This window comes from Cucurbita pepo, chromosome LG07 (genome assembly GCF_002806865.2).
Source record: "Cucurbita pepo subsp. pepo cultivar mu-cu-16 chromosome LG07, ASM280686v2, whole genome shotgun sequence".
NCBI classification, from domain to species: Eukaryota; Viridiplantae; Streptophyta; class Magnoliopsida; order Cucurbitales; family Cucurbitaceae; genus Cucurbita; species Cucurbita pepo.
In genome coordinates this window covers 3,539,383-3,564,708 of record NC_036644.1, presented here as the reverse complement: position 1 = coordinate 3,564,708, position 25,326 = coordinate 3,539,383, and the positions used below count along the sequence as shown (strand labels likewise).

The window sequence follows — 25,326 nt, the reverse complement described above, 5'->3', positions numbered from 1 at the left end:
ATGACCCTCTTGACCTCACCTAAAGTATGCTCTAGTATGGGCCAAGCATTGGCCCCAGTGTTACCTATCACACTCGCCGCACTGGGGTCTCTCGTCTCCATTGACCCCCTATCAACTTGACTATTAATCATGACTTGGGTCCCCACAATATCTGTCAGCCTGTTGTGAATGGCACACTCGTGATTGATAGTATAATTCTATCTAGTCATAGCGTTGCTTCTGTTCTACTATGGTTGTCGGTGTTGTCAGCCCTCGGTGTTCTCTGGCCCTAGCTCTCTCCATATCTTTATTCATAGACTCGTTATGTTATTAATGAATGAAGGTTTGACTTGTATGCCATGATTTTAAGTTTTGGGGACTACATACATTTTTGTGTGTCATATGCATTAGAATACTGAATTTTTGTGTCATACGCAACAGAATACTTCCCTAGTATGATTGGTATGGATGCATACTAATGATCTTATGTGGGCCCTTTCCCTCTGTGACGTTTGGTAGCCTATTAGCGAGTGCTAGTCCAATGAGTCAGGTCTACAGGTACATATACGAGCACGCCTAGTGGGTCTATGTGCGCATGCATGCATGAGCCATGTGTAGGGAAGTATTACACACCCAACCTTGTCTGGAGTGGAAAGCAGAGCTCAAGGTCATGCCATGATGTTTTTAAAATGATAGGTCTCACCATATCGCATGTGTTTGCATTTTCCGACCAAAACAACTAAGTATTTCTTAAAATACTCAAGACACATGCTACTCTGTACGGATGACGACGTCGTGATGAAAGCCATGAAACTAGAGTTAGGGTAGTCACATTCATGTACGTTAGCTCACGACTTGTTTTATTTCATTTAAATTTATGTCAATTATATTCTACCTCTTTATTTTTATGACAACGTTGTTTTAAAGTATTTATTATGAACGTCACCGTTTATGATACTTTTTATGAAATATTTTAAATGAATATTTTCTACTCGTATTAGTCATATCATACCTGCAGTGTCGATCTTAGAACTTTCATAATAATAAACCTTTTTTTTTATTGATTTTGAAAGGTGGTGGGATAAAGTCTCGTTGGTCATTTGGTGAGCTACCAATATGGAAAACACAAAAGCAACAAGTTTCCACACAATTTCAATATGAGTTAGTGGGTAATGATTTTTTTCTAAGTTTCTAGAACCCTACACCTATTACTTAGCTACACGCCCTTAGGGTTTCTATTACTGACGTACGGTTCGACGATCTGAAAAGCTCAATTAACTCAACCCAATTCAACTCGGGTTATGAACTTATTTAGGTTAGATTGAGTTCAAATAAATGAAAAAAATTTGCGTTCCGTTTATGATTCCCAAAAATTAGATGGGTTGAAAAGAACGCACCGAAATTTATTATTAATTTTAAAACATATATTTTTACTTCCAGTATAATTTGTATATACACGTATTTATTTTATTTTTATTTAATTTCATAATTAATTTAAATAATTTTAACTATTTGGAAAATTCGTAACATTTTATTTTTATTAAAAATAAAAATTTAAATAAATGTCAACAGCAACAAGAACGAACGGACCCAGAAAATTTATGATTGGGTTGGATTAGGATGAGTTCATTATTTAATAAACATTGTTTGGGTCGAAAAATTTACGGGTCTAAAAAATGTTCCAACAGGAACCAACCCAACACACGAACACTCGGTCTTGGGAGTTTTCTCTTGCTTCATTAAAGGTCATAAAGGAAAAAGTAGGAAAAATACATTGGTTTCAATTATATAATGTTGTAATACACAAAACCCTTCATTATTTTTTCATCTAAACTTAATTATGTTAGTAGACATCACATGTTCTTTTCCATCACATGTAAAAATCAAAACGTACTTAAAAAAAATAGTAAGAAGTTGAATTCAACCCTCTTGTTATTTTAAATAGCTATCATTTCTTGGATTCGAACAAATTGTTACGAAACAATACTTAGTTGTGTATACCGTGTAATTAACGATAGTCTAGTTCGAGATTCTTGAATACCGACATGCGATCTTAAGTTATGAGATCTCACATCAGTTGGCGAGTAGAACGAAACATTCTTTATAAGGGTGTGAAAATCTCTACCTAGTAAACACGTTTTAAAAAAAACGTGAGTCTGATGAACAATATCTACTAGCGGTGGGCTTGGATTGTTACAAATGATATCAGAGTCAAACACCAAACGGTGTACCAGCTAGGACATTGGGCTCCCAAAAGCGGTGGATTGTGAGATCCCACATCAGTGCTAGCCGTGAGCTTGGGCTGTTATAAATAGTATCGAGCCTATGAGGACACTGGATCCCCAAGGGGGTGGATAGTGAGAACCCACATCAATTGGAGAGGAGAACAAAACTTTCCTTATAAGGGTGTGGAAACCTCTCCCTAATAGACGCGTTTTAAGAAATCACCAAGCTGACAATAATATGTCAACATGCCAAAGTGAACAATATCTACTAGTTGTGTACTTTGTAACCTCAAAAAAATGAAACTTAATGACATTTTGGTCGGACTTTTTGGTCAAATTGAGGTATTATTACATGTGGATTCTACTTTTTCATATAAAGTTCGTAGAATGTTGTTTCAAACAGCTTGTCCCAACTCCCAAAATACGTATTTTTTAAAATATAATAACAAAACCCTCTACTTTCCCTTCATTTAATATCTCATTGCATAATGTCACACCCTTTTTTTCTTTCTTTTTGAGTTTAATATTCAATCAGATAGCTTTTTCAGCGACCAAGAAGACCTTTTCTCTCTAATTTCTTTGATTGTGGATTAGGAGAGAGGGAAGAGAGAACCATGGGGAGAGCTCCTTGTTGTGACAAAGCCAATGTCAAGAAAGGCCCATGGTCGGCTGAAGAAGACACCAAGCTCAAGTCTTACATTGAGCAACATGGAACTGGTGGGAACTGGATTGCTTTGCCTCAAAAAATTGGTAAAAATTCAATCTTTTTCATCTTCTTCTTCTTGTTTTGATCCAATTTCTTCTGGGGTTTCTGTTTTTTGGAGTTAAAGTTTAGCCGTTTAACCGAAATTAGGCCTAAAGAGATGTGGAAAAAGTTGTCGATTGAGATGGCTGAATTATCTCCGTCCGAACATCAAGCATGGAGGTTTCTCCGAAGAAGAAGATAAAATCATTTGTAGTCTCTATCTTAGTATTGGAAGCAGGTAATTTTTTTTCTTCAATCAAATCCCGAATCTCGAATCGTTTCATTTTAATTAGGGTTTGAGTTTCGAGAAAAAAAAAAAAATCAATTCTAAGGGTTTGGTATGGAATAGGTGGTCTATAATTGCAGCACAGTTACCAGGAAGAACGGATAACGACATAAAGAACTACTGGAACACGAGGTTGAAGAAGAAGCTATTCGGGAAGCAAAGGAAAGAGCATCAACAACAACAACAACAACAAGCAACTCGTCGAGGAAACGCCCTAAGGCATCACGGGACGATGAACAGAAGCAATAGCGCCATTCCTTATTGGCCTCAGCAGCAGCAGCTCCCAGTGGCACCAAGCTACTATAACAACATGCCATCATCTGACCATATCAACCCAATTGAGAATTTGAGCAAATTTGGAGCTCAATTTATGGAACAAAGTGTGTACAACAACAACAATGTAAATGGATATGGAAATGGGTATTATTTTCCATTGCTTCAAGGGCAAAGCAGCAGCCAAATGGTGGATCTTGAGAATTATGACATGGGGTTTGATGATCCAAGAAGGGTTTTGTGTGGATTTGAGTTTGTGTATGGAGATCATCATAATCAGCTAATGGGTACTAGTAATAGCCATGGCTATGAAATGGGGCCTCTGATTTCTTCTTGCCCTTCAAATTACGAAGCAATGCTCCAAGATTTGTCAACCATGACTCAAGAATATGATACTCACTTGAAGATAATGGATAGCAATGCAGTTTGATCCATGGTGGGCGCAATGTAAAGTAATAAAAATGGACTCTTTTTGGCCGTAGTGATTTGGAGGGTGACAATAAGAACATAACTAAGATTATTATGTTTATTGTTTTGTTTTTTTTTTGTTTTTTTGTTTTTTTTTGTTGATTTTGAACTGATTATTATATATAAGGATCTTTGTGTGTTAATTGGGTGCTGTGATGTGTAATTGCTTAAGGGTTACAGCTAGATATTTTAGAACTTCATTGGGATTAGCAATTTGACCTCAAGCTTTTCCCTACATGAAATCTCTCGAAATTAGGGTATGACCTAATTTTGTTTCTTTGGACTTTAGAGAACATAAAGGCACCAACTTTTTCATTTTTTGTGTATATGTTGAAACTTGCTCATATTTGGTCTTCCATTTTGACAAATGGGTAAGTGTAAGAAAGCTGGATTTGGGGTTAGATTAATGATTTCATAGCTAGGGTTTTGTCCGTGATTAATTTGACGTTAGCCCTGGTGCACTGCGTTTTCAAAAGCTTCATGTAAGTAGTAATCGAAATGTTGAAGAGGAGACAACCCGCTCTTGAACTTTAGACTATGTGTGTTGTGTGCTCGATCTAGCAATTTTGGACAACTGTTTTGCACTAAACTCAAGAAGAAAGAAGAGAAAGAACTTGGAGTTTGGGCATACATAACAAGTTGTTTTGTCATCTAGCTCGAGCTGTTCAAAAAGAAAAAGAGGCGAGAATGCTGGCTTGAGTAACGCAAACATTGGTGAGAATCCAATGACCCAAAAACCTAAGGGTTTCTCTGCAAGGTTTGTCCTCAAAGAGTGAGTCAGAACCTAAGATTAGGTCAAAAGACGTAGTTGCGGGAGAACATGTGAATATTACTGAACTACCCTTGTTGTAATTTGCTCATATTGTGATTCTTGAGTCCTACGTTGGCTAATTAAGAGAAAGATCATCGATATATAAGTAAGGGACATCATCTTATGCTGAAAGTGCACCATATCATACGAACGTAGAGTTCCCTAGTTTAAGGGTTATGAAACTAAATAATTGTGGATCGAACAATTGAACTAACCAACTCCCATGATGCCAATAAGAGCAAGAACAATAATAGGCAATGAAGCCAAAAAAGGGATGATATCCATGGCAATGGAAGGTTAAAGGTAAGGGTTAGTTGTTTGTGGTTGGTGAAAGTGTTGCAGGTGAAGCCGCCTAATGTTTATGAGTGCACATGTGGTGCGAGACTGAGTTTAAGACATATCTCTTTGGAAGGTCAAAGGAACTAAGCTAATGTGTGCTTATATTTGTCTGACTAAAAAGTACCATAATTCATTCCACAGTTGTCTGTCTGTCTGTCTGCTTTTTTTAACAAATAATGTTGTTTTGTTTCCTACCCTTGACTCCCCACACACTGCTTCATGTTCAATCATCATCATTTCTTCCCATTGGTTCCTTTCATACCACTTTCAAAAACCCTAATTAGCTTTTGTGTGTATCGTTTCGACAAATTCTTTCAACACGATTTTGATATTGTAATATTTTGTAATAGTTTAAGTCCACCGCTACCCACCGTTAGGAGTTATTGTCCTCTTTGGACTTTCCCTTCTAGACTTCCCCTCGAGGTTTTGATTTTGATCTTGTAATATTTTGTAACACAGTTGAAACCCACTACTAGGAGACGTCGTTAGGAGTTATTGTCTTCTTTGGACTTTCCCTTTTGGACGTTCAAGCTCACCGCTAGGAGATATTGTTCTCTTTGGACTTTCCCTTCCGGACTTCCGTCAAGGTTTTGATTTTGATCTTGTAACATTTTGTAACAGTTCAAGTTCACTATTGAGAGATATTGTGCTCTTTGGACTTTCCCTTTCGGACTTCCCCTCGAAGTTTTGATTTTGATCTTGTAATATTTTGTAACAGTTCAAGCCCACCGTTAGGAGATATTGTTCTCTTTGGACTTTCCTTCCGGACTTCCCCTCAAAGTTTTTGAGTGGTGGGGAGAGGTTTCCATACCCCTTATAAGGAATGCTTCATTCTCCTCTCCAACCGATGTGAGATCTCACAGCCCAAGCTCACCACTAACAGATATTATCATTTTTGGGGTTTTCCCCTCAAAGTTCTGAAACGCATCTACTAGGTAGAGGTTTCTACACGACTTATAAGGAATACTTTGTTCTCATCTCCAACCGATGTGGGATCTCACATATTTTTAGAAAAACAATATAGAAAACAAAATTTTCTAGATCATTTTCAAAGCTACAGTCTTAGATCATTTAAAAGTTGTTTTGCTTTAGAAAATGTGATGTCCCACGTTGGTTGGGGGAGGAAAACAAAACACCCTTTATAAGGGTATGAAAACCTTCCCCTAGCAGACACGTTTTAAAGCCTTGAGGGAAAACTCGAAAAGAAAAGCCTAGAGAGGACAACATTTGTTAGCGGTGGGTCTGGGTCGTTACATAACGAGTGTTTTTATAAACGGAAGTTTTTAGGGTTTCAAAGAATTTTCTACCACAATTGTGACATAGAATTATAGGGATAAATGAATAATGTTGAAAAGCCTAAGCTATGGGTTTTATTTTTGGTTTTAGAATATACAATTATTCNTTTTAAAACGTGTCTGTAGGGAGAAGTTTTCACACCTTTATAAGTAATGTTTTGTTTCTCTCTCCAAGGACCTCACAACTCATAACATGAACTATTAGAGATTAACGACTCCCATGTTGCACTCATAACATGTATCACTTGATATTAACAACTCCCAGGTAGGAGTCATAGTATGTACTACTAGAGATTAATTAACAACTTCCATATAGTACTCATGGTGTATACTATTAGACATTAACGAACTCCCTTGTATATATCGATGTGAACTATTGTTCTTATTCGAATAAGTTCACGACTAAGGGATAGAGATTCTCTAATGGTTCCCACACCCAATAACATAATTTTATTGTCTCATCTCATATCATTAATCGTAGTTCAAGGACATAGTAATTTGCAATGACGAATTGTAACGGTCCAAGTGCACCACTAATAGATATTGCTAGTTTTGGCCTGTTATGTATCGTTGTTGGCCTCACAGTTTTAAAACACATATGGTAAGGAGAGGTTTCATACCCTTATAAGAAATGTTTCGTTTCCCTCTCCAATCAATTTGGGATCTCACAATCCACCCACTTAGAGGCTCAACATCCTCTGGCACACCGCCTGGTGTCTGATTTTAATACCATTTGTAACAGTTCAAGTCCATCACTAACAGATATAGTTCATTTTGGTCTGTTACGTATCGTCGTCAGCCTCACGATTTTAAAACGCACCTGTTACGGAGAGGTTTCCATACCCTTAAAAGGAATGTTTCATTTCTCTCTCCAACCGATTTGGGATCTCACAATCCACCCCCTTGGAGACCCAACATCCTCGTTGGCACACGACCTGGTGTCTGGTTTTGATACCATTTGTAACAACTCAAGTCCACCGCTAACAGATATGATTCGGTTTGGCCTATTACGTATCGCCTTCAGCCTCACGGTTTTAAAGCACATCTATTAGAGAGAAGTTTCCACGCCATTTATAAGGAATGTTTCGTTTCCCTCTCCAACCGATTTGAGATCTTACAATCCACCCCCTTGGAGACCCAACATCCTCGGCTAGCATACAACTTAGTATCTAGCTCTGATAACATTTGTAACAGCTCAAACCCACCGCTAACACAAATAATCTCCACTTTGGCCCATATCACCATCAGTCTCACAATTTTAAACAATAAATATATAGTTTTCTAGAACGAGTTCTTAAGGAAAGAAAATGAGATATGATTGGATGGAGATTTTGAAGGAAGGCATAAAAGTGATACAAACCCAGAAAATTGGTGTAAAACAATGAAAACAGGTTCAAATGGGATGAAAGTCCTTGAATTAAAATGGGGTTTGGAAGAAAATTTGTACATTTAACGGTAACAACGAATTTATTTATTGGTGAGTGTTGGTACACCCAAATCACCCATATCATCTAAATGGAAAGGAGGATTCCACAAACCATGTACTTCCAATGGCTTCCCTGAATTGCAACAAAACAAACCATGGCCACAAACAAAACAAAACAAAACAAACAAAAAAAAACACATCACTTAACTTATCTTAACATGGTTTCTTCACGAAGGAATGACTGTCAGAAGTTGTTAGACAGTAACCTGGTTTTGCACTTTCAGTGTCGATAATGCTGTTTTCGTTGTTGTGATTACTCGAACATCCCGACGTACTCGTGTCTCGTTTAGCCAACAGTGTGAACTGGCAATACGCCGTGCGCAACTTTTTATACATCTCTTCCAGCCTACCACATTGTTCATCTTTCCTGTCCATTTCAATAAGCACCTGAAAAAACAATAGCATGGTTGGTTGAACACTTGTAAGAATAAAAAAAAACGTGTTCCGTTTTCGAGTTCGGCTACCTCTGCAGCTGTGTTTTTGAATATTGGACCGAATCGCTGCCTGCAATACTCGTGAAATAGGAGCGTGCCGATGATTAATGGGATTGTGAAACCTGATGCAACTGGAGATTCTTTTAGACCAAACACTCCCAGAGCAATTATTTGAGCTACTACCATAGCAAAGATGGTTGTGTTGTGAGCTATAGGCCAAAATTGTCCTCCGCTTTCGTATTTCGATACGTACACGTTGAGAATCTGAGATAAATAATGTTTCAGAACAGCCATTTGTAAGGTAGCAGCCATTTTCAGTAAGAAACAGAACATGTAAGTCGGTGTTTCGAGACAGAACTGACCTGGTTTTTGTAAACGAGGTAGGCAAGAAAAAAGTAAAACAGCAAGAAGGGAGTGATCAAAGGAGCCAAGATGCAACACGTGAAGCCGAGGAAACCGAACAGGAGAATTCGAGGAACTTCCGTGTGATATGGGAACGAAAGAGTTTCGAAAAGTGGTTCGCTCTTGATTCTAAGAATCCATCTTCTGATCAAATTGCAAGTAAGAGGAAAAAGTTGCATAACTTCACAAGACAAACTTGCCCAACCAGATGATAGAACATAAGTCAAGAAGAAACTAGCCTGCCATAAAAAAGTATGCACAATGTAACACAATCAATCAAACAAACAAACGAACAAAGAGAGCGTTTTTATTTCACCTGTGCCGGTACCGCTTTGCCAAATGTAGCAGGTATATCCTTTACACTAAAAAAGACATTCAACGTACGAAGAATCGACCCCGTAAATACGTTAACGAAAAAGACGTTCCATATTGTGAAGTACAAGACTTTAAGGCATGCACTCCGTTTCCGCCCACTGCGAGAAATAGATCCCTCCAGGGCTGAAAACGACATCATTGTCGGTGGAACCAGATACATAAATAGAATCAATATGACGCTCGGTAAGTATCCGGTCACCAGTTCGCTCATATATTTCCTACATAACGACATGATCGAGTAAATTCCTTGTATTCATGTTTGTATGATCTCTACTTGCAATATTTGCACTTACTTTTTCAAGAGGCCTTTAAGGAATGGGAATGCTTGCTGTAATTGTTCCAGCTGCGTCATGCTTTGTACGAGCGTTACAGGAAGCAAAAACACGAGCATGAATGCGGTAGCAGCAACCAGTGTTCCTATCTTTCGAATCCAAAGTTGCCGATATGGTATAGAAAGGTTTGACCAATAAACATCATGAGGCGCTGGAGCTAAGTCTGTCGCCCACGACATAGGATTTGCTGACTGAAGAGCGGTCGCAGCCATAAGCGCAGCATACCGAGTCTTGAAGAATACAAAAGCAGCTGAACATTCCTGATTTAGAAAACGAAACGTGACTAGATATTACGTAGATTCGTTTTAGAACGGTTTTTTTATGTAAACATAACTAATCTCTGACCTTTTCTCCAGCCAACATGTCCATATCACCATATAGGTTCTTATCTGTCACACTATCATTTACACTTGGAAGAATCGCAAAAGAATTTGTTGGTCCTGCACAAAAACATCCTCCTTTGAACTTCTGACAGTGCATCTCGACCGAATTTTCCTTCATCATGTTGTACATTTTCTCTGCATCACTCTGAAAATTAACTCTGTCATGAACTTCCAAAACTGAACAAAGAAAAGCATTGAAAAGACGAATTTAAAGTTTTTTTTAGAGAAATCGTTCACGGTTCTTAGTTCTTGATAGTACTTAGTTCTTGATAGTACAAACCATGTTTCAACTGTGTTTATCCTCAAATTCTAGTGTTTCAACATCCCAACCGTCAATAAATGATGTCATAACATGGTCCTTGTAACATCCCAACCCCACTACTAGTAGATATTGTTCGTTTTAACCTGTTACGCATCGTTGTCAACCTCACGGTTTTAAAACGTGTCTACTAGGGAGAGGTTTCCACACCCTATAAGGAATGTTTTTGTGGTGTCCCACATTGGTTGGGGAGGAGAACAAAACACCCTTTATAAGGGTTTGGAAACCTTCCCCTAGCAGACGCGTTTTAAACCCTTGAGGGGAAGCCTGAAAGGGAAAACCCAAAGAGGACAATATCTGCTAGCGGTAGATCTGGGCCGTTACAGTTTTGTTCCCTTCTCCAACCAATGTAGGATCTCACAATCCACCTCCCTTGGGGGCCAGCGTCCTCGCTGGCACACCGCTCAGTGTCTGGCTCCAATACCATTTGTAACAGCCCAAACCCACCACTATTAGATATTGTCCTTTTTGACCCATTACGTATCGCCGTCAACCTCACGGTTTTAAAATGCATCTACTAGTGAGAGCTTTTCACACCCTTATAAAGAATGTTTCGTTCCCCTCTCCAACCAATGTGGGATCTCACAATCCTAAACTCGCTTCATGACATTTCTAATGTGCTTCAGCATATGATCCATCAGCCAATGTACGTTTTTAGTTCTCGGTTTTATAAAATATGAAGCCGATCATCCTACCGGAAGTGAATTAGATGCACAGTGACGACATATTCATCTTTCTCATTCCTAATTCCAAACAAAATCTCGAGCATATAACATATGTTAATTGGTCTATATACATATAGTAAAGAGGGAAATGAACTTAAAATCAATGATGAATATGCAGAATGAGTTGAAAAATATTTTGTAGATACGTACCAACAGTTTCTGAACGGTACCCGACCGATATATCATTTGGTGCGACAAGTAACCGGATTCATGGTAATTGGTGAAGAACTTCCGAACAGTTTCACTATAAGATTCATCTGGAGACCACGGAATCGACCGGACTAAAACCGTAAAATAAGTAGGATTCATTTGAGCACCAGTGATGTAGATAAGTCTCATTCTACTTATGCTTAAGTACTCCTGCAAATAATTAGTGCAATTAAGGGCAATGTTCAATAGGAAAATCCAAAAACATGGTACATAAAACATCCTGAGGAACTTACAAAGTAAAGGAGCACACAAGCCGAACAACATATGACGTATAAAGCGATACAATGGGCACAAAGCCTGATTAAGGGGAGACAAAATCAAGAGTCGAGTTAAGAACATAAGAACAAGTTAAATGCATAAGGTAAGGAGTGTCGAGATCGCATACCACTTAGAATTTTCCTTGACGTTCTCAATGGAAAAAACGTCAAGCGACTCGGAAGGTATCAGCTTGTGAGTCGTTTCTTGACCATAATAATTTACTGGAAGCACTAGAAACAGGCAAGTGATGGCAGCAATTGAAAAAACCCGAATGCTGTACAGCAAAACAATTAGCATCTGCAGTAAGCAAAATCAGGAAACTGAAATTTGTTTCAACATACAGGACTTTGAAGTTGATTTACAAGCACATTGCAGAACACAATGAGCTTACAACCAAATGTTATAAGAGTTGCAACCAACCTGAATATTATTATCCTGAGAAAAACCACAGAATCTAAGCCATCGAGAGCCAAAATTTCTTCCTCAGTTGTTTCCCAAGCTTTCACTATCCAACTAGGGGAAGGAACAAATCTATCAAAGCAAAAGGTTTCACAGTGTTTCAACTTTCTCGACGCAATCTTTCGACCGAAATACACCGTTATGTTGCTCGGTTGCTTTCGTAATATTGAATACAGAGAGAAAAGCATCACACAGATGCCAATATTGATACCAACTGAAGTTAGAAGCGCAGAAAATTCCATTTCACTTTACTTTCTCACAGTCCCAAATGAAATTATAAACACAAAGAATCACCCAAAACTAGGCTTCACTCAGATTGGCTTTCGATACCTTTTGTGCTCTCTTCCTGCCCACAAGAACACCCAAAATTTCCATTCCACATAAACAAACAAGCATAATCCAACCCTTATACGAAGAAACAGAGATAAATTACGAACAAAACGAACAGGGGAAAGGGAAAAGTACCTGAAAAACCCGGTGAAGAACACAGCAGAAACCCTAGGAATCGATATTGATTATGAATCGAGGATCGAATTGGGAAAACTTAGAAGTGAAAGAAAAGGGATATGAACAAATAATCACAAAACTTATACGTTATGAACAGCTTTGCTTGAACTCCAAAGATAAAAATCCAAAAAACCCTTTTCAAAAAAGAATACCCAGATCGAATCAAACCCTAAAGTCTCACCCGTTTCTTCCAAACCAACTCAAAACAGATTAAGAAATGAAAAACAGAACAGTTTGGAAGTGGGTAAGCAATTGGAATACGCTGTCCAAACGGAATGTTAGTCGACATTCGAAGGAATGCCACGTTGAATGGTTATCACACAATCGAGAAAGATCGAGCGGGGCCAACGGAAAATCCACGTGGCGGGCAATGATTGAATGTTATTTACTCCGATTACAGAACCGTCCTAACTGTTGGTTGTCGGCTTCCCACGCTCTTTTATACTGCAATTGTAATCCATCCATCAATTTTATAATTAGGTTTTGACACGTGGCGTCTTTTTATTGGTTGAAGCCTAATGGATCCGGAGATGTGAGATACACTCCATTGTTTGATTAATTAATGTTGGTTTGGCTAGACATGAACATGTGATTTAAATCATTGTTGCGTGTTACATTAATGGAATTGTGACGGATGACTACCATGACAATAAAAAAAATTGTTTTTTTTAGGGAGGTGAGTTGGGGCGATCGTGAGACCGACCAACCTGGACTTTCCATTTCAAATTAAAAAAATTGAGTTGGGTTGACATTTTTTTTAGTCGGGTCAACTCGAAAATAGGATTATACCTCAATTCAACCCTACTTTATTTTTAAGATTATTATGAAAAGTAAAAAATGTTGTTTCTATAGCACATATTGACTTTCCGTCCCTACATCATCATAAAACTTGTAGGGGTTACCCCAAAAACTAGTGTCACCATGTTGACTTTCGTCCATTGAAACAAGTTCATAATTAGAGGTGAGTTGGCTCGATGACTGTCCGTCCCCACATGGGTGTCTAATCATTACTGTTAACCACTAAACATGGATCTTGAGATAAGACATAGCATTTAACATGACCTAAACCTTTCACTCATTCAAGACTCATTTCTCTAGCGTGGTATCTATCCCTTGGATCTGTACTATACTAATCAGTCACGAATTATTCTTACTAGTTGATTTCCATTCTTGAAAACGGCTATTAACATTGATAAGTAATGAGTCCTGACTGTATGAGCTAAACTAACTATCACAGCCTAATAAAAAATTAAAAAGTTGGGGAACGACCTTTGTTCATCCATTTATGGCCTAAGGAGATTGATATCCATATTCATCATGCCTGAATTTAGATATCAACTCATTTCTAACTTAATACTTATAAACCCATGATCTTCTACTAAATTAACCAATGTGAGACTCACTCCCAATAATCCTCAACAGAAAATTGGGAGGAAACAGAAAAAAGTTGCTGCGAGTGGGACGACGAGTGTGGTTACGGATTGCAAGAGAGTGAGAAGAAGAAAAAAAAATTGGCAGACACGTGTCGGCTGGCGAGCGGCGGAGTGCGGCTCGGCAGGCACCGAACACGCATCGATTGTTGGCTGAAGCAACGCAGCTCTAGTGAAACGACACGTGTCGCCTGCAAACCATGAGTCGAATTGCAAACCCGAGCGGAACTGGGCCGCCCGACCCACGATTGTGCAGAAGCAGCCGCACGTGGTAGTCGCGCGTGTGGCCTGCGATTGGTGCACTTCCTCGCACGTGGTCGGTGCATAACTGGCGCGTGAGACGCTCGTTTTGGCCCGTCTCTGTTTGCCTGATTTCTGTCCCAATCCCAGTTCTAATACTGTTTTTATGTGAATAGGGACCTAATTGAAGAAAATCAGTATTTTTGGACACCTCACGGGCATAGAAACGCTAGCGAAAGGGACGTGTCAACCAAGTAAGTCACCTCCCAGTGTTTAGGAAGAAATACTTATAGAATTCACTTGATGCTAGTTATTTGCCTTAGGTGTAGCCTTCTATGATTGATTGGTATGAGCTGTTGAGCCTGCGTGCCTAATTTGCATGAATTATATATTATGATGTTAAGACGACGGTTGCATGCACACTCTATTATTTCTCTATGGCCCATTACTATGATAAGCCTAGGGATTTGCGGTTAGGAGCGACAAGTCACTCGAACTAGACCTAACCTTTCCCTAGATTGTTAGTGTGTGAACGGTATCTATAGCTTCATGGGAGGACCAGGGGTTCCCGATCAGTTCTTACTTCTCCTAGCCATTTGGCATGGAAAATGTGTCATCACGTCGTACAACCCATTAGGTGCATGGGAACGGGTTGGGTAGCGCCCCTCATAGGGGGACTATATGAGCTTAGGAGATACTTAGCACACCCCTTGGTTAGATATCATGTAGTCTCAGATAGCCAGAAGTAGCGCCTCATAGGGAGATACCGACCATATTAGCTCGGCATAAGGAACCTTTAATTATTAAATGAAAGTACGATGAACCAATAAAGCCCAAGAGGCAAGCCCCAAGGGACTAAGATTAGAACCACCTAGCACCAAATTAGGAGACCGTGGGAACCTGTTAAGTTAGGATGAGAAGAGAGTGTATTCATGTGTTGTTGTTAGTCACGGTCCATAATAAAATATTGGTTCGAGTTATTCCTCGCAAATCGTAGTAGCGTTGATTTTACAAGTTAGCCTCATTTTATAGCTTCTAATTCTCACCGTTCATATTTCAATTCGTTTATCTTCGTCTTCTCCTTTGAATTTCTCCTAAACCCTTCTGAATTCTCAGAGAACGCCATTAATTAGTAGCACAAGCGAATTGAGAGGAGACGAGGGTTTGTTCCTCGAGGCGGTGCGGGGAAGGGAGAAGAGCGGAATTGAAAAGACGAGGAGGGGAGAAGGAATCCCTAAACCATGCTTTTAGGGTTTCGAATTCGACCGACATCTGCTATTATAATCAGCTGAACGCGACTTTCAACATTCAGAGGAGATGAGTGACGACAATGGCAAATCGGATAAGGATAATCAATGGCAATCGCCAAGAGCACCGCATCAACAGAAAGAGGAAGAGGATACGAAACTCTGGGGAATTCTTCTCTTCGGTTTGATCGGTGCCTCTGCCACCACTCTTGCCGTGAGTTCTTTTTCTCAATCTTCGTTATTTAGCCTAGCTACTGGTGATTCAATTTTAATTCTCTTCGTTCTTGTCATGGAATTTTAAGCTTTGAGCTACGTTCATTCGATTTTTTGAAAACAGAAATTGGAATAGTGATAGGCAATGTGAATCTCGATCTGTAATGAAACGCGTTATTCTAATTTCATCAGTGTATGCTATTGAAATGATCATGACTGTTATCAACTGACACATGGAGGATAAGAAATTATCTGAATCTGTATAGTTGAGTATATTTGTAGTGATGTAAAATAATTTTCTGGTATATTTGGAAACTAATTCCATTAACAAGTTTTTCTCCATGGAGTTATTGCTTAATTTGACATTGGTTGTTCTTGGGCAGGTTAGTCATCTGCGGAGAACTGTTGATTGGGTATACACTCAGGTATATGCGTGAGTACATTAATGATGCTATCTAATATTCAATAAACTCGTTCATGGATCGACTGCTGCAATGTGAGGGAGAAATAGTTCATTTTGCATTTTTTACTGCTTTTAAGGCATATTTGGCATTGCTCCTATAATCATTTAAGTTAGAAACAAAGAACTTGCACAAAAGAACTGGAAAGAAAGGATTTGGCGATATACGGTTGAAATATTGTGGCTGAGTTTGTAACTTTGTTGGACAAAAGTTGAGCAGGTCAAAATCATCATGGAGTGGAGGAAATGGCCGTTCTTTCCGGTCATCGTTTCAGGAGGATGCATGGAAAAGGTATAATCGTAGGCTGCAAGAGGAGTATGAAGAAGAAATGGAGAGGGTGGTAAGAATTCTCTGGCCATTTATTATTTTCTTTGTTACTTTGAATTTGAAATTTGATGAGAAGCTCTAGAGATGCTTTTTTGGCCAGAATCTTATTTGATCCTGTTGGCTAACCTCAAGTTTAGTTCTTGATTTAAGTTTCCAAATTCTCTCTCTCTCCCTCTTTATCTCTCACTTAATGACCATGATATGGGACACCACTTCTTGTATCATGTTAATGGCCTATCTCCTAAGAAGCATGGATACAGATACAGGCCACATACACGACACATTTGGACATCGTGACGTGTCATTTTTTAGAAGTTTAGGATAATGACCGAGGAAAGACTTGTTTATAAAAGTAAACAATTTTTAAAATATATATTATTTTTATGCAATAATGAAATTCAAAGTCTGTTATATATTTATATGCTTAAGAAAACGAGTTTGATGTATTTCGATCCCAAAATTTATGATTTTTTTTCTACTATATCATTATGTGTCGATTTGGTGTACTTAACAAATGTTCGTTATGTGTCTACAAAATTTGGACCTATCTTGACTTTGTCGACTCTTCTATTGTGCTAATAAGTGTGCAACAAGTGTTATAGTGTCCAAGTGTAAGGCTCCATGCCCAATATTTAGATCAGGATATGAAATCCAGATTCGGCACCTAATGATTCCGACATTCCTTTATATCTTCCGCAACATGACCATGTTACCTACCTGTCTTGAATTGCTTCTAAGAGTGAAGACTATCCCCACAAATCAACAATGATATTTTTAGCATGTTTTGTCTTCACTCACATGCTTCTTAGAAAAACTAAACACGCTTAACTTTGAAGTTCTATAATTGAGTCATCAAAAAGAAAGATGTACCTTGTTGGAATAGCAAGTAGCTATCAATTCTTTTCGGCATTTCTTAGTCATCATATCTTCAATATCACTCTCATTCAAAAGTGATATCGGTTCTTTATTTATGCCTCCTTTACTTGGACGTCACATGCCCACCAACTACCGTCTTGGTTTGTCCTCGAACCACATCCTACTAGGAGAGATTCCGCTTTGATACCATCTATTTCAATCATCAATCATTAGGAGTGTTTGTCGAATGTGGACATTAGTCAAACTTAAGTGTCAATGCTTCTTGGCCTGCCTCTAATCCCCCACGATGGTTTGCCCACTCACGGCCAGTTCCAGGAGGAAACAAATGTTTAAGTTATTTAGTATTCAACATATGATTTGAACACTGGACTTTGAAGCCATCTCAAAACAGTCCAAGCCGCTAGTAATAGTGTCATGGCACTTTTGGGGTTCAAGGCTTTCAAATTCTTTATCTCACCACGACATATTTTATCCTCTTCGCAACCTTTATTTTATTTCTTTCTCACCGTGGATTCTTGATACCTCGTCATTTTGTTTTTTGTCTGTTTGATGTAGGAGCGTATAAGGCGCATGCAGAATGTATTCAACCGAGAGAGGAACAAATACAAGAGAGGTTATGAAAGCTGGAGAGAGAATGATCCTGGTGCATATCATCAGCATCACCAGCGAGATGATTGGTATTGGAAGGCCGAGACATTTTACAGAGAGCAACAAAGTAATAATCATAGGGGAACTCCAAGAGTCAGAACAAGTTACTTGTTATCTCATCATTACACAGTTTTGGGTCTCGACAGGTGAATTTACTGTTTGATAACATTGCTTACGATTAAAATACGTATAGTTTTTCCTTCCCTGTCCAATTTTGGTGAGGATTAAACCTGGCACTGTTCCTCTTTTCGTATATTGTGACGTTCGTTGTATGGTCGCCTTCCATTCGCTGGACCCTGGAATAGTTTTATGGTCTGATGGATTTAGTTTCAATTGTCTGTGTTAAAAGTGACATCTTGTCTTAATTTCTGCTATAGGTGTCGAAAAACACCTTACACAGATGCTGAGATTAAGGTATGTTTAATTCTAATTCATTTAAGCTCCTCCTATGTTATTGTACTAGAGTTGAAGCTTTTGCTGTCGGTTTCGATGAAGTATTTTATTGTTCAAGTCCTGGGTTGTGAATTGAACTATTCATGATCACAGACAGCATTCCAATCCAAGGCGAAGCAGTTTCATCCAGATCAGAACCAGGATAATAAAGGTACCATGGAAGATAATCGACATTCTTTTTCTAATATTCATCTTCATTTTCTACTCTAGATAGCTCCTTACGATCATTGTTTTGCAGAGGCTGCTGAGGCCAAGTTCAAAGAGGTGATGACATCTTACGACGCCATAAAGTTAGAAAGAAAGAGCAGTAGAGCGTAAGACAGACTAACTGCACGTCTAGTCGTCGGTGGAACCATTTTTAACAGTATGAGATATTTTATTGGCTTTTTGCTAGAACGCCCCTCCCCCGAGTTTGTTAGTATAGTAAAGCAAAAAATAAGAGTGGGTCAGCCATGTATTATTAATATTTGATTTCATAGGAGCGTGATACCACGCAGAAATGGCAAAGCTGTACGTTTTACTTGATATATTGTATTTTCACCAGAAGTCGGTCCATAATTAAATGGTGGTTTACATCAAGGACGTTGTCATCGCGATTATCTACGTAGCGACTATGGTATATTATTAGGGGTTCTTGAATGAATCTTAAGAAGAATACTTGCACCTTCTGTATCATCAACTAAAATGAACCCTTTTTTTTGCCCAATTTGATCCTTCCTTATGTATCGTCACATCATGTTGTGGGTTTAAAGAACGGGTGGGCTTCTGTAATAAGCAGGAACAGTTGCAGGGAAGAACATCTGTCTAACTCCTTCCGCCTTTATAATTGGCAATATGATTCCTGATGCGCTCTGCAACAAACCAATTCATTTCTCATTGAAGTTCAAAGTTTTCAGAGGGAAAAATTTTAAAACTCACATAGATCAGTCTTGCTCCAATCCAGATGCCTGTCAGAGAAGGAAATGGAAGCAATAGGCGACCAACTCCATATATTGCCACCGCAAAGAAATGGAGAACCAGGCTTAATGGGCGAGGATTCAATCCTGAAAGCAAGGAGATAGGTCCATTTGAGAACACTCCTCCAAGGCTCAAATAATCAAAGCAAGCTTGTCTCATTTCCTTCCTGGCTTGATCTGGTGATGCACAAAAGACCTTGTATAATGCCCCTGCCAACGTGTTGATTGTAGAAGCTACTGGCTGCAGTTTGAGACGAACAAATTAGCTTTACCAAAAAAAATGGCTTTTAGGAATGTCAACATGAACTAAACATACTTTTCGCAGAGTATAAAAGGATTCTAGATACTTGCAGAGAGTTGGTGCATCATTCAAGTCTTTGAGCGGCTTGAGGAGGTTCCTTAGCACAACAATATCGGACAAAGCTACGGTCATTCCTCCACCGGTGAGAGGGTGGCGCATGTTGAATGCATCACCCATTAGTAAGGCACCGGGTGTCGGGTGGGGAGCAGCAGGCATGCTTCTGTTTGGCATTGTCCTTATATTACCTTTTTCAATAGCAGCTATAAAGGCATCATGGATTTGCGGAGGAACCTGCACGAGTATTGGTAATCCATCAGTTCAAAGCACTAGTCATAACATTGAGACAGTAACTCAAAATTTGTACCTTAGGCGCCACTACAGTTTTCATATACTTATCCATATCGCCATTTGATATAGAAGGAACCTTCTGACCAGGAACATCAACTAGACAACGGATCTCGGTACTGCTGATGGGATAGAACAAAATAGGAGAAGGATCTCCGAGAACAACATGCCCATGATTAGCAAAAGGGAGTTGGCAATTCTCAAGAACCAATCCCACAAAACAAGAGGGAACATCAACCTGCACAAGATAGAGCAGTTAATGGGCTCGGAATTTGAAGAACTTATTAAATATATTCACCCAGAATACTCTAGATTTCACAGTTTTGCAGGGAAGCTCAATGTCTATTTTGGGGTGCCACTACATTGTTGAAACCTCCTTACCATTGGCTTGCAAAGAGAGCGGCGTAAGTTTGAGAAGCAGCCATCACAAACAATAGTCAGAGGTGCGTATGCTGTTTTCTCCACCATTTTTAGACTTATATTGCACTCCTTTGATCGTTCCTTTTGTTTCAAGCAGCGAAGTAACTGTCCCTTGCTCTAATCTCACACTACAAGAAATGGATACAGATCATCACCAGATCACAAGAAACACGGAATTGAAGCATGGAGGGCGAATCAATGATGAATGTTTGACAATTCAATCAAAACACTCTAACTTTTCAAGAGCATTTTCATATCGTAGAGTAACCCAGAAGGGTATTAAGGAAACATAATGTATGGCTTGAATCATTACTTCTAGAGATCGAAGTTAACTTTTAACATCTGATAACGGGACATTCGTGAGATCTTCAAAACTACAGGGGTTGTTGAAACTTATTCTTTAAGAATTCAAGGAGCAGAAAACAGAACATACTTGGGAAGGGAAGCAGCCTTCTCCCTCATTCTCTGTATGAAGCGCCCATTGTGGAAGCTTCTTCCAGATACATCAGAGTGAAAATTTCCCAATGGATAAGAAACTCGAGTGTTCTTTCCATCCTTGAAAAGGGCATAGCCATACAGCTTCTGTGCATCAATTTCCTCAACACAATCTGCAGTATAAACACATTTTTTCCTTAATAACTGATGAATATCTTACTTAAAAAGTAGAGTTGGAAAAGAAATTTCCCAGGCCAAAACAAACCTCCAAGTCCTAACTCGATCAATTTGAGGTAACCACCAGGCTGTAAGAATTCACCAACGATTCTATCCGGCTCTGTCAAGTCTCTTTCAATCACGTGAACTCGACGACCGTCCTACAAAATTCAATCTGATCTCCCAATCACTTCAATTTTCGTTACATGGACGAGTTACTTAGACCCCAACGTTTTGTCTTCCTTTCCATTTTTTCATCTAATCCATAATTGATAACTATTAACTATGCAATAGATTCTTTAATTCCGAGGTTTTCTATGCATCAAATATCAACAGAACGCAAATACGCCAAGTTTTCATCAAAAAAATGATCGACGCAAGTATGAGCAAGAGAAAGCAAGAACAGAACTACAGAACAGAATCAGAATCAAAATAAAGCGTTAAAACCAAGACACCTTGCCGAGAGTATGAGCAAGAGCGGAACCGGCAACACCGGCTCCAACAATGATAACGTCGGCGTCGGCGTCGTCGGGTTTACATTCTCCATTGGCGATAGCAGTACTTATTACGCAGTCCTTACTCGCAGTGGAATCGGTTCCTCCCCGGCGATTCCTCCTCAGAACAGCGACAAAGAAAGTAACCGCAACTACAAGACCGAGCACGGCAGCCAAGATCCAGGCAAAGGCGCAGTGATCCACCATCATTTCCTGGTTCCTGAGACTGCAACCACACAGAGATCGCCGCAGTCAAGAAGATTCGGTTATGCGGACTGAAGTTTGAGGAAGGGACGATGCAGACGCATGGACACGTCCCACCAGAGTTCAAAATATTAAAACTTATATAATACATTAATAAAAATAATAATCACATTTTATTTATTTATTTATTTGTAAAAAATAATATAATTATTTATTTAATTAGAGTAAATTGATAATAATTTATTCAATAAATGCTAGTACTGATTTACTGAAGTTATAAACTAATTAGGTAAAGATATGTTAAAAATGTAATGAATTAATTAATGAAAAATATTAATTTAGAAAAAAAATATATTTTTGGAGTAATTATTTTTATTTATTACATTAATTTTGATTGGTTGGTTGCTTAATACATCATAATTATAAAATATTTTTAGGCATTTTATATCATAAATAAACATAAATATCATTTACTTAAATAATTTATTTATTTATTAATTTTTCCACCCTTCAAACACAAATAAATCTATAATTATTCAAACAAACAAATTATTAATTAACAACATACTCACGAGAATTCTAACCTCCTAACATAGGTCAATATTGTCATAGCTATATAAAATATGTTTAATCTTTATATATATATAAAAAAAATAGACGAAAATCGTATATCTACATTTCATAAGTCATCTATAAACTTTGATATTAACATTATTTTTTAAAGTTTATAAGTATTTTTTAAATATGATACTAATAGTTTCGTTCATATACTAACGCTCGTTATTCTATAAAAGTTATTTAATAAATTTTTACATTTTGAATTTGTGGACGTTATTTAATTTTTTAAATTTTTATGTATATTCATCATTTTTTAATAAATGGGCTGATTGGGCATGTTTCTGGACCTGACGAGCAGGCCGCCTAGTGCGCACCACCGTTTGAACTAAACCCTAATTATCTCAATTAAAGTTAAACAAAATTAAAACATGATAGAGGACACGACCCTCACCAATGGTATGATATTGTCTACTTTGTGCATAAATTCTCCCAAAAGACCTCACACCAATAGAGAGAGTATTTTTTGTGCATAAATTCTCTCAAAAGACCTCACACGAATAGAGAGAGTATTCTTTGATTATAAACCCATGATTATTCTCTAAATTAGCCGACGTGGAAGTTTAATTATCAAACAAATATTAGTAAATAAAAAATATAATAGTCGAGTCTCAACTTGTTTATTATATATAGTAACTATATTAATCAGTCGAATTTTTTTTTAACACGTCATAATATGAATTTGGTTGATAATTTCAGTCCGTTTAATTATTATTATTATTTTTTTTGTATATAATTTTGGGAAAATGAATTTTTTTTATTTAATTATATTTATATATTTTTGGTGTCTTTTGGGGTGTCGGCAATAGACAGAATTACCAAAAAGGGCACTTACATTTTATTTTAAGATCGTTTAAATGCTTTTAGTTTTGCTTTTACGAAATTAAATTATAATTAATTTTCTCTCTCGCCCACGGCCCTCATAAGGGACCTACTTGTCTTTTTACACTTTTTTTTTCTTTTTTTAAGAAAATAAATATTTAATTTTTGGGTTATGCTGAAGAACACTCCCAAAAGCATGTCCACCATTGAAAAAGTTTTTTTTTTAATTTTTTTTTTAATTTAAAAAAAGAAAGAGGAGCTGTACTCCAATTTAATACTATTATTCTAAAATATAAACTATTATTCTAAAATATTCATATAACTCACTTTCAGAAATAAAAATAGAATTGAAATTAAATATATGTATTTTCATTAATATTCATCCACTTTAAATAGGATACAAACTAGCAACTAATATAACGAAGAAAGATAAATTATGAGACATATTGAAATGAAATCTAAAAAAAATTGACTCGTGATTCGGTTGAGTTGTCTTGTAGCGTGTAGCCAATGGTCATAGGAAGGAGAATTAGTTAGCCAGACCAAGGTCCATGGTTTTCACTTTTCCGACAAAATGTTCATTGGAGTGTCCGATCATCCACCGTCAACTCCTCCCACGTGTCTTCATCTCCGCGCTTTTATCAACGTTGTCCCCACGTGCGCCTCTTGCCAGTGCAACCCCACTTCCCTTGTCTCAATCCCTCTTTAATCCTCAACCTTTTCTCCAAATTACTAATATGTCCGTCCCCCCACGGTTTTCACTTTTTTTTTTCTTCCTATTTTCTTAATTTATTTTTTTTAATTTATAATTATTATCTCAACATATTAATTTCTTTATTTTATAATTTTTTTTTTTTCAGTTTGGGTTAGATTCAATTTTTTGAAAACGGAATAATTCCGTTCAGTTTTTGATATTTAAATACACTGACATGTAAATATTTGATATTTAAATGATAATAATTTAAAAAATAAGATAATTAAAAAAAATATTAAAAAAAAATATATATTTTTTTCCATAACTCAATTATAGAAACTTTATTTAACTGTGTTCTGTCAAATTTAAAATATAATTAAATCATACAGATTTTCATGCTTTTTCTGATATGGAAAATTATTAATTCATACATACCTTAATTACTAATTACTATAAATATGTTCCAAAATAATATTATTTTGAAAATTCAACCAAATTATTAAAATTAAATTGAAAAAGAAAAAAAAAAGTCGTATATGTAATATTATCCCGTGTGTATATATTCATTTCTTATAAAAAAATATATATTATTTATTATTTATTACTAATATTAAAAGACTCGAATTTCAGAGCTTTAAAATGTATTGAATATATATATATATATATATATATATATAGACAAAATTTTAAATTTATTTTATAAATATAATATTTCCAGCGTTGCATTGAAGCGCTCTTTAGTGAAGCGTCGTGTTAACGCTAGAGAAGAAAAAGGGTTCTTGAATTTTAATTTAATAATTTATTTATCAAAATATCAAAATACGAGAATTATTATTTTTAAACATTTGTAAGTGAGACTTTCATACATTACCATATTAAAAAAATTAAAATTTGAACTCTGAGAAATTATATTGGTATAAATTATATATAAATATATTAATAACATTTTTTTAATAAAAATTATATATAAATTATGACGGTGAATTCTGCCCTAATATTAATATATAATATTTGGATAATATATTATAATAATTAATTATACAATATATCTTAAATATTTCGTTAATATTTTATCATAGATTTGATTAATAGTATATTTTATTTTATTACGAAGATTTAGTTAGTTTATATTTTTTCTTCTTGTTTTTATGTATTATTTGGTAGATTATATCTTATTTAAACGTTGTAAAGGAAGATATTATTTTTGATCCCCTTTTTATTTCTCATATGAGAAATGAAATAGGTGGCAGAGATAAAAACATCTCCTCTCCAGTCGCATGAACATGTCTGTAGTTAATAATTTTTTTGTTTTTAACAATTAAAAAAATAAAATTTTAATTTTTGAAACGATTGTCGTTGATTGTTAGGTTAGTAGAATGCGGCTGATGGTTTTAAGGAAAGAAATTGTGGCGGCCACTAAATTTTCTATGTCGCCCAGAAAAAAATTAAAAAGAAAAAAAAAAAAACTCCTAATTTAGATAATAATTTATTTAATCTCCGTTTTCGCGTATGGCCATCCTTTTTGATCGTTTCAATTTGAAGCTCTGTCTGTTCCTCATTTTGGTTTAGATTAATTTCTTGTGAAACCAACAAAGAAATTGATGAATCCAAGATTGAA

General features: G+C 36.9%; 3 protein-coding genes and 1 pseudogene across 5 annotated transcripts; 2 read left to right on the top strand and 2 right to left on the bottom strand.

Moving 5' to 3' along the window:
• The first annotated feature begins 2,810 nt into the window (after nt 1–2,810).
• Nucleotides 2,811–3,991, top strand: LOC111799220 (transcription factor RAX3-like). Its single transcript, XM_023682673.1, has 3 exons — nt 2,811–2,954; nt 3,058–3,187; nt 3,299–3,991. The coding sequence occupies exons 1-3, from the start codon at nt 2,819–2,821 to the stop codon at nt 3,936–3,938; spliced, it is 906 nt and encodes a 301-aa protein (XP_023538441.1). The 5' UTR covers nt 2,811–2,818; the 3' UTR covers nt 3,939–3,991.
• A 3,819-nt stretch (nt 3,992–7,810) lies between these two features.
• LOC111798367 (CSC1-like protein RXW8) lies at nt 7,811–12,663 on the bottom strand. 2 transcript variants are annotated; one of them, XM_023681460.1, is made up of 12 exons: nt 12,270–12,663; nt 11,766–12,150; nt 11,473–11,619; nt 11,321–11,384; nt 11,028–11,237; nt 9,796–9,978; nt 9,412–9,710; nt 9,060–9,336; nt 8,704–8,982; nt 8,372–8,605; nt 8,114–8,294; nt 7,811–7,980 (listed from the first exon to the last, which is right to left on the bottom strand). In XM_023681460.1, exons 2-12 carry the CDS (start codon nt 12,044–12,046, stop codon nt 7,889–7,891), a joined length of 2,247 nt encoding a protein of 748 aa, XP_023537228.1. In that variant the 5' UTR covers nt 12,047–12,150; nt 12,270–12,663; the 3' UTR covers nt 7,811–7,888. The 2 variants fall into 2 exon arrangements, with proteins under 2 accessions (XP_023537228.1, XP_023537229.1); XM_023681461.1 differs by lacking the exon at nt 12,270–12,663 and having other exon boundaries at nt 11,473–11,642; nt 11,766–11,879.
• A 2,303-nt stretch (nt 12,664–14,966) lies between these two features.
• LOC111798369 (dnaJ protein P58IPK homolog) lies at nt 14,967–18,781 on the top strand. 2 transcript variants are annotated; one of them, XM_023681463.1, is made up of 7 exons: nt 14,967–15,442; nt 15,830–15,866; nt 16,122–16,242; nt 17,661–17,899; nt 18,131–18,167; nt 18,300–18,357; nt 18,445–18,752. In XM_023681463.1, exons 1-7 carry the CDS (start codon nt 15,337–15,339, stop codon nt 18,522–18,524), a joined length of 678 nt encoding a protein of 225 aa, XP_023537231.1. In that variant the 5' UTR covers nt 14,967–15,336; the 3' UTR covers nt 18,525–18,752. The 2 variants fall into 2 exon arrangements, with proteins under 2 accessions (XP_023537231.1, XP_023537230.1); XM_023681462.1 differs by having other exon boundaries at nt 14,969–15,442; nt 15,825–15,866; nt 16,114–16,242; nt 18,445–18,781.
• Nucleotides 18,782–18,881: 100 nt separating this feature from the next.
• LOC111798368 lies at nt 18,882–21,673 on the bottom strand (annotated as a pseudogene).
• Nucleotides 21,674–25,326: the final 3,653 nt, after the last annotated feature.

Bases quoted from the DNA above. Each gene is read 5' to 3' on its own strand.
- LOC111799220 (XM_023682673.1), top strand. From the start codon at position 2,819: ATGGGGAGAGCTCCTTGTTGTGACAAAGCCAATGTCAAGAAAGGCCCA. The intron at 2,955-3,057 runs GTAAAAATTCAA...AACCGAAATTAG, and splicing joins TGCTTTGCCTCAAAAAATTG to GCCTAAAGAGATGTGGAAAA. The intron at 3,188-3,298 runs GTAATTTTTTTT...GGTATGGAATAG, and splicing joins TATCTTAGTATTGGAAGCAG to GTGGTCTATAATTGCAGCAC.
- LOC111798367 (XM_023681460.1), bottom strand. From the start codon at position 12,046: ATGGAATTTTCTGCGCTTCTAACTTCAGTTGGTATCAATATTGGCATC. The intron at 11,620-11,765 runs GTTGGTTGCAAC...TTTGCTGTACAG, and splicing joins CTCAGGATAATAATATTCAG to CATTCGGGTTTTTTCAATTG. The intron at 9,711-9,795 runs GTCAGAGATTAG...TTTCTAAATCAG, and splicing joins ACATGTTGGCTGGAGAAAAG to GAATGTTCAGCTGCTTTTGT.
- LOC111798369 (XM_023681462.1), top strand. From the start codon at position 15,299: ATGAGTGACGACAATGGCAAATCGGATAAGGATAATCAATGGCAATCG. The intron at 15,443-15,824 runs GTGAGTTCTTTT...GTTCTTGGGCAG, and splicing joins CCTCTGCCACCACTCTTGCC to GTTAGTCATCTGCGGAGAAC. The intron at 18,168-18,299 runs GTATGTTTAATT...TCATGATCACAG, and splicing joins ACACAGATGCTGAGATTAAG to ACAGCATTCCAATCCAAGGC.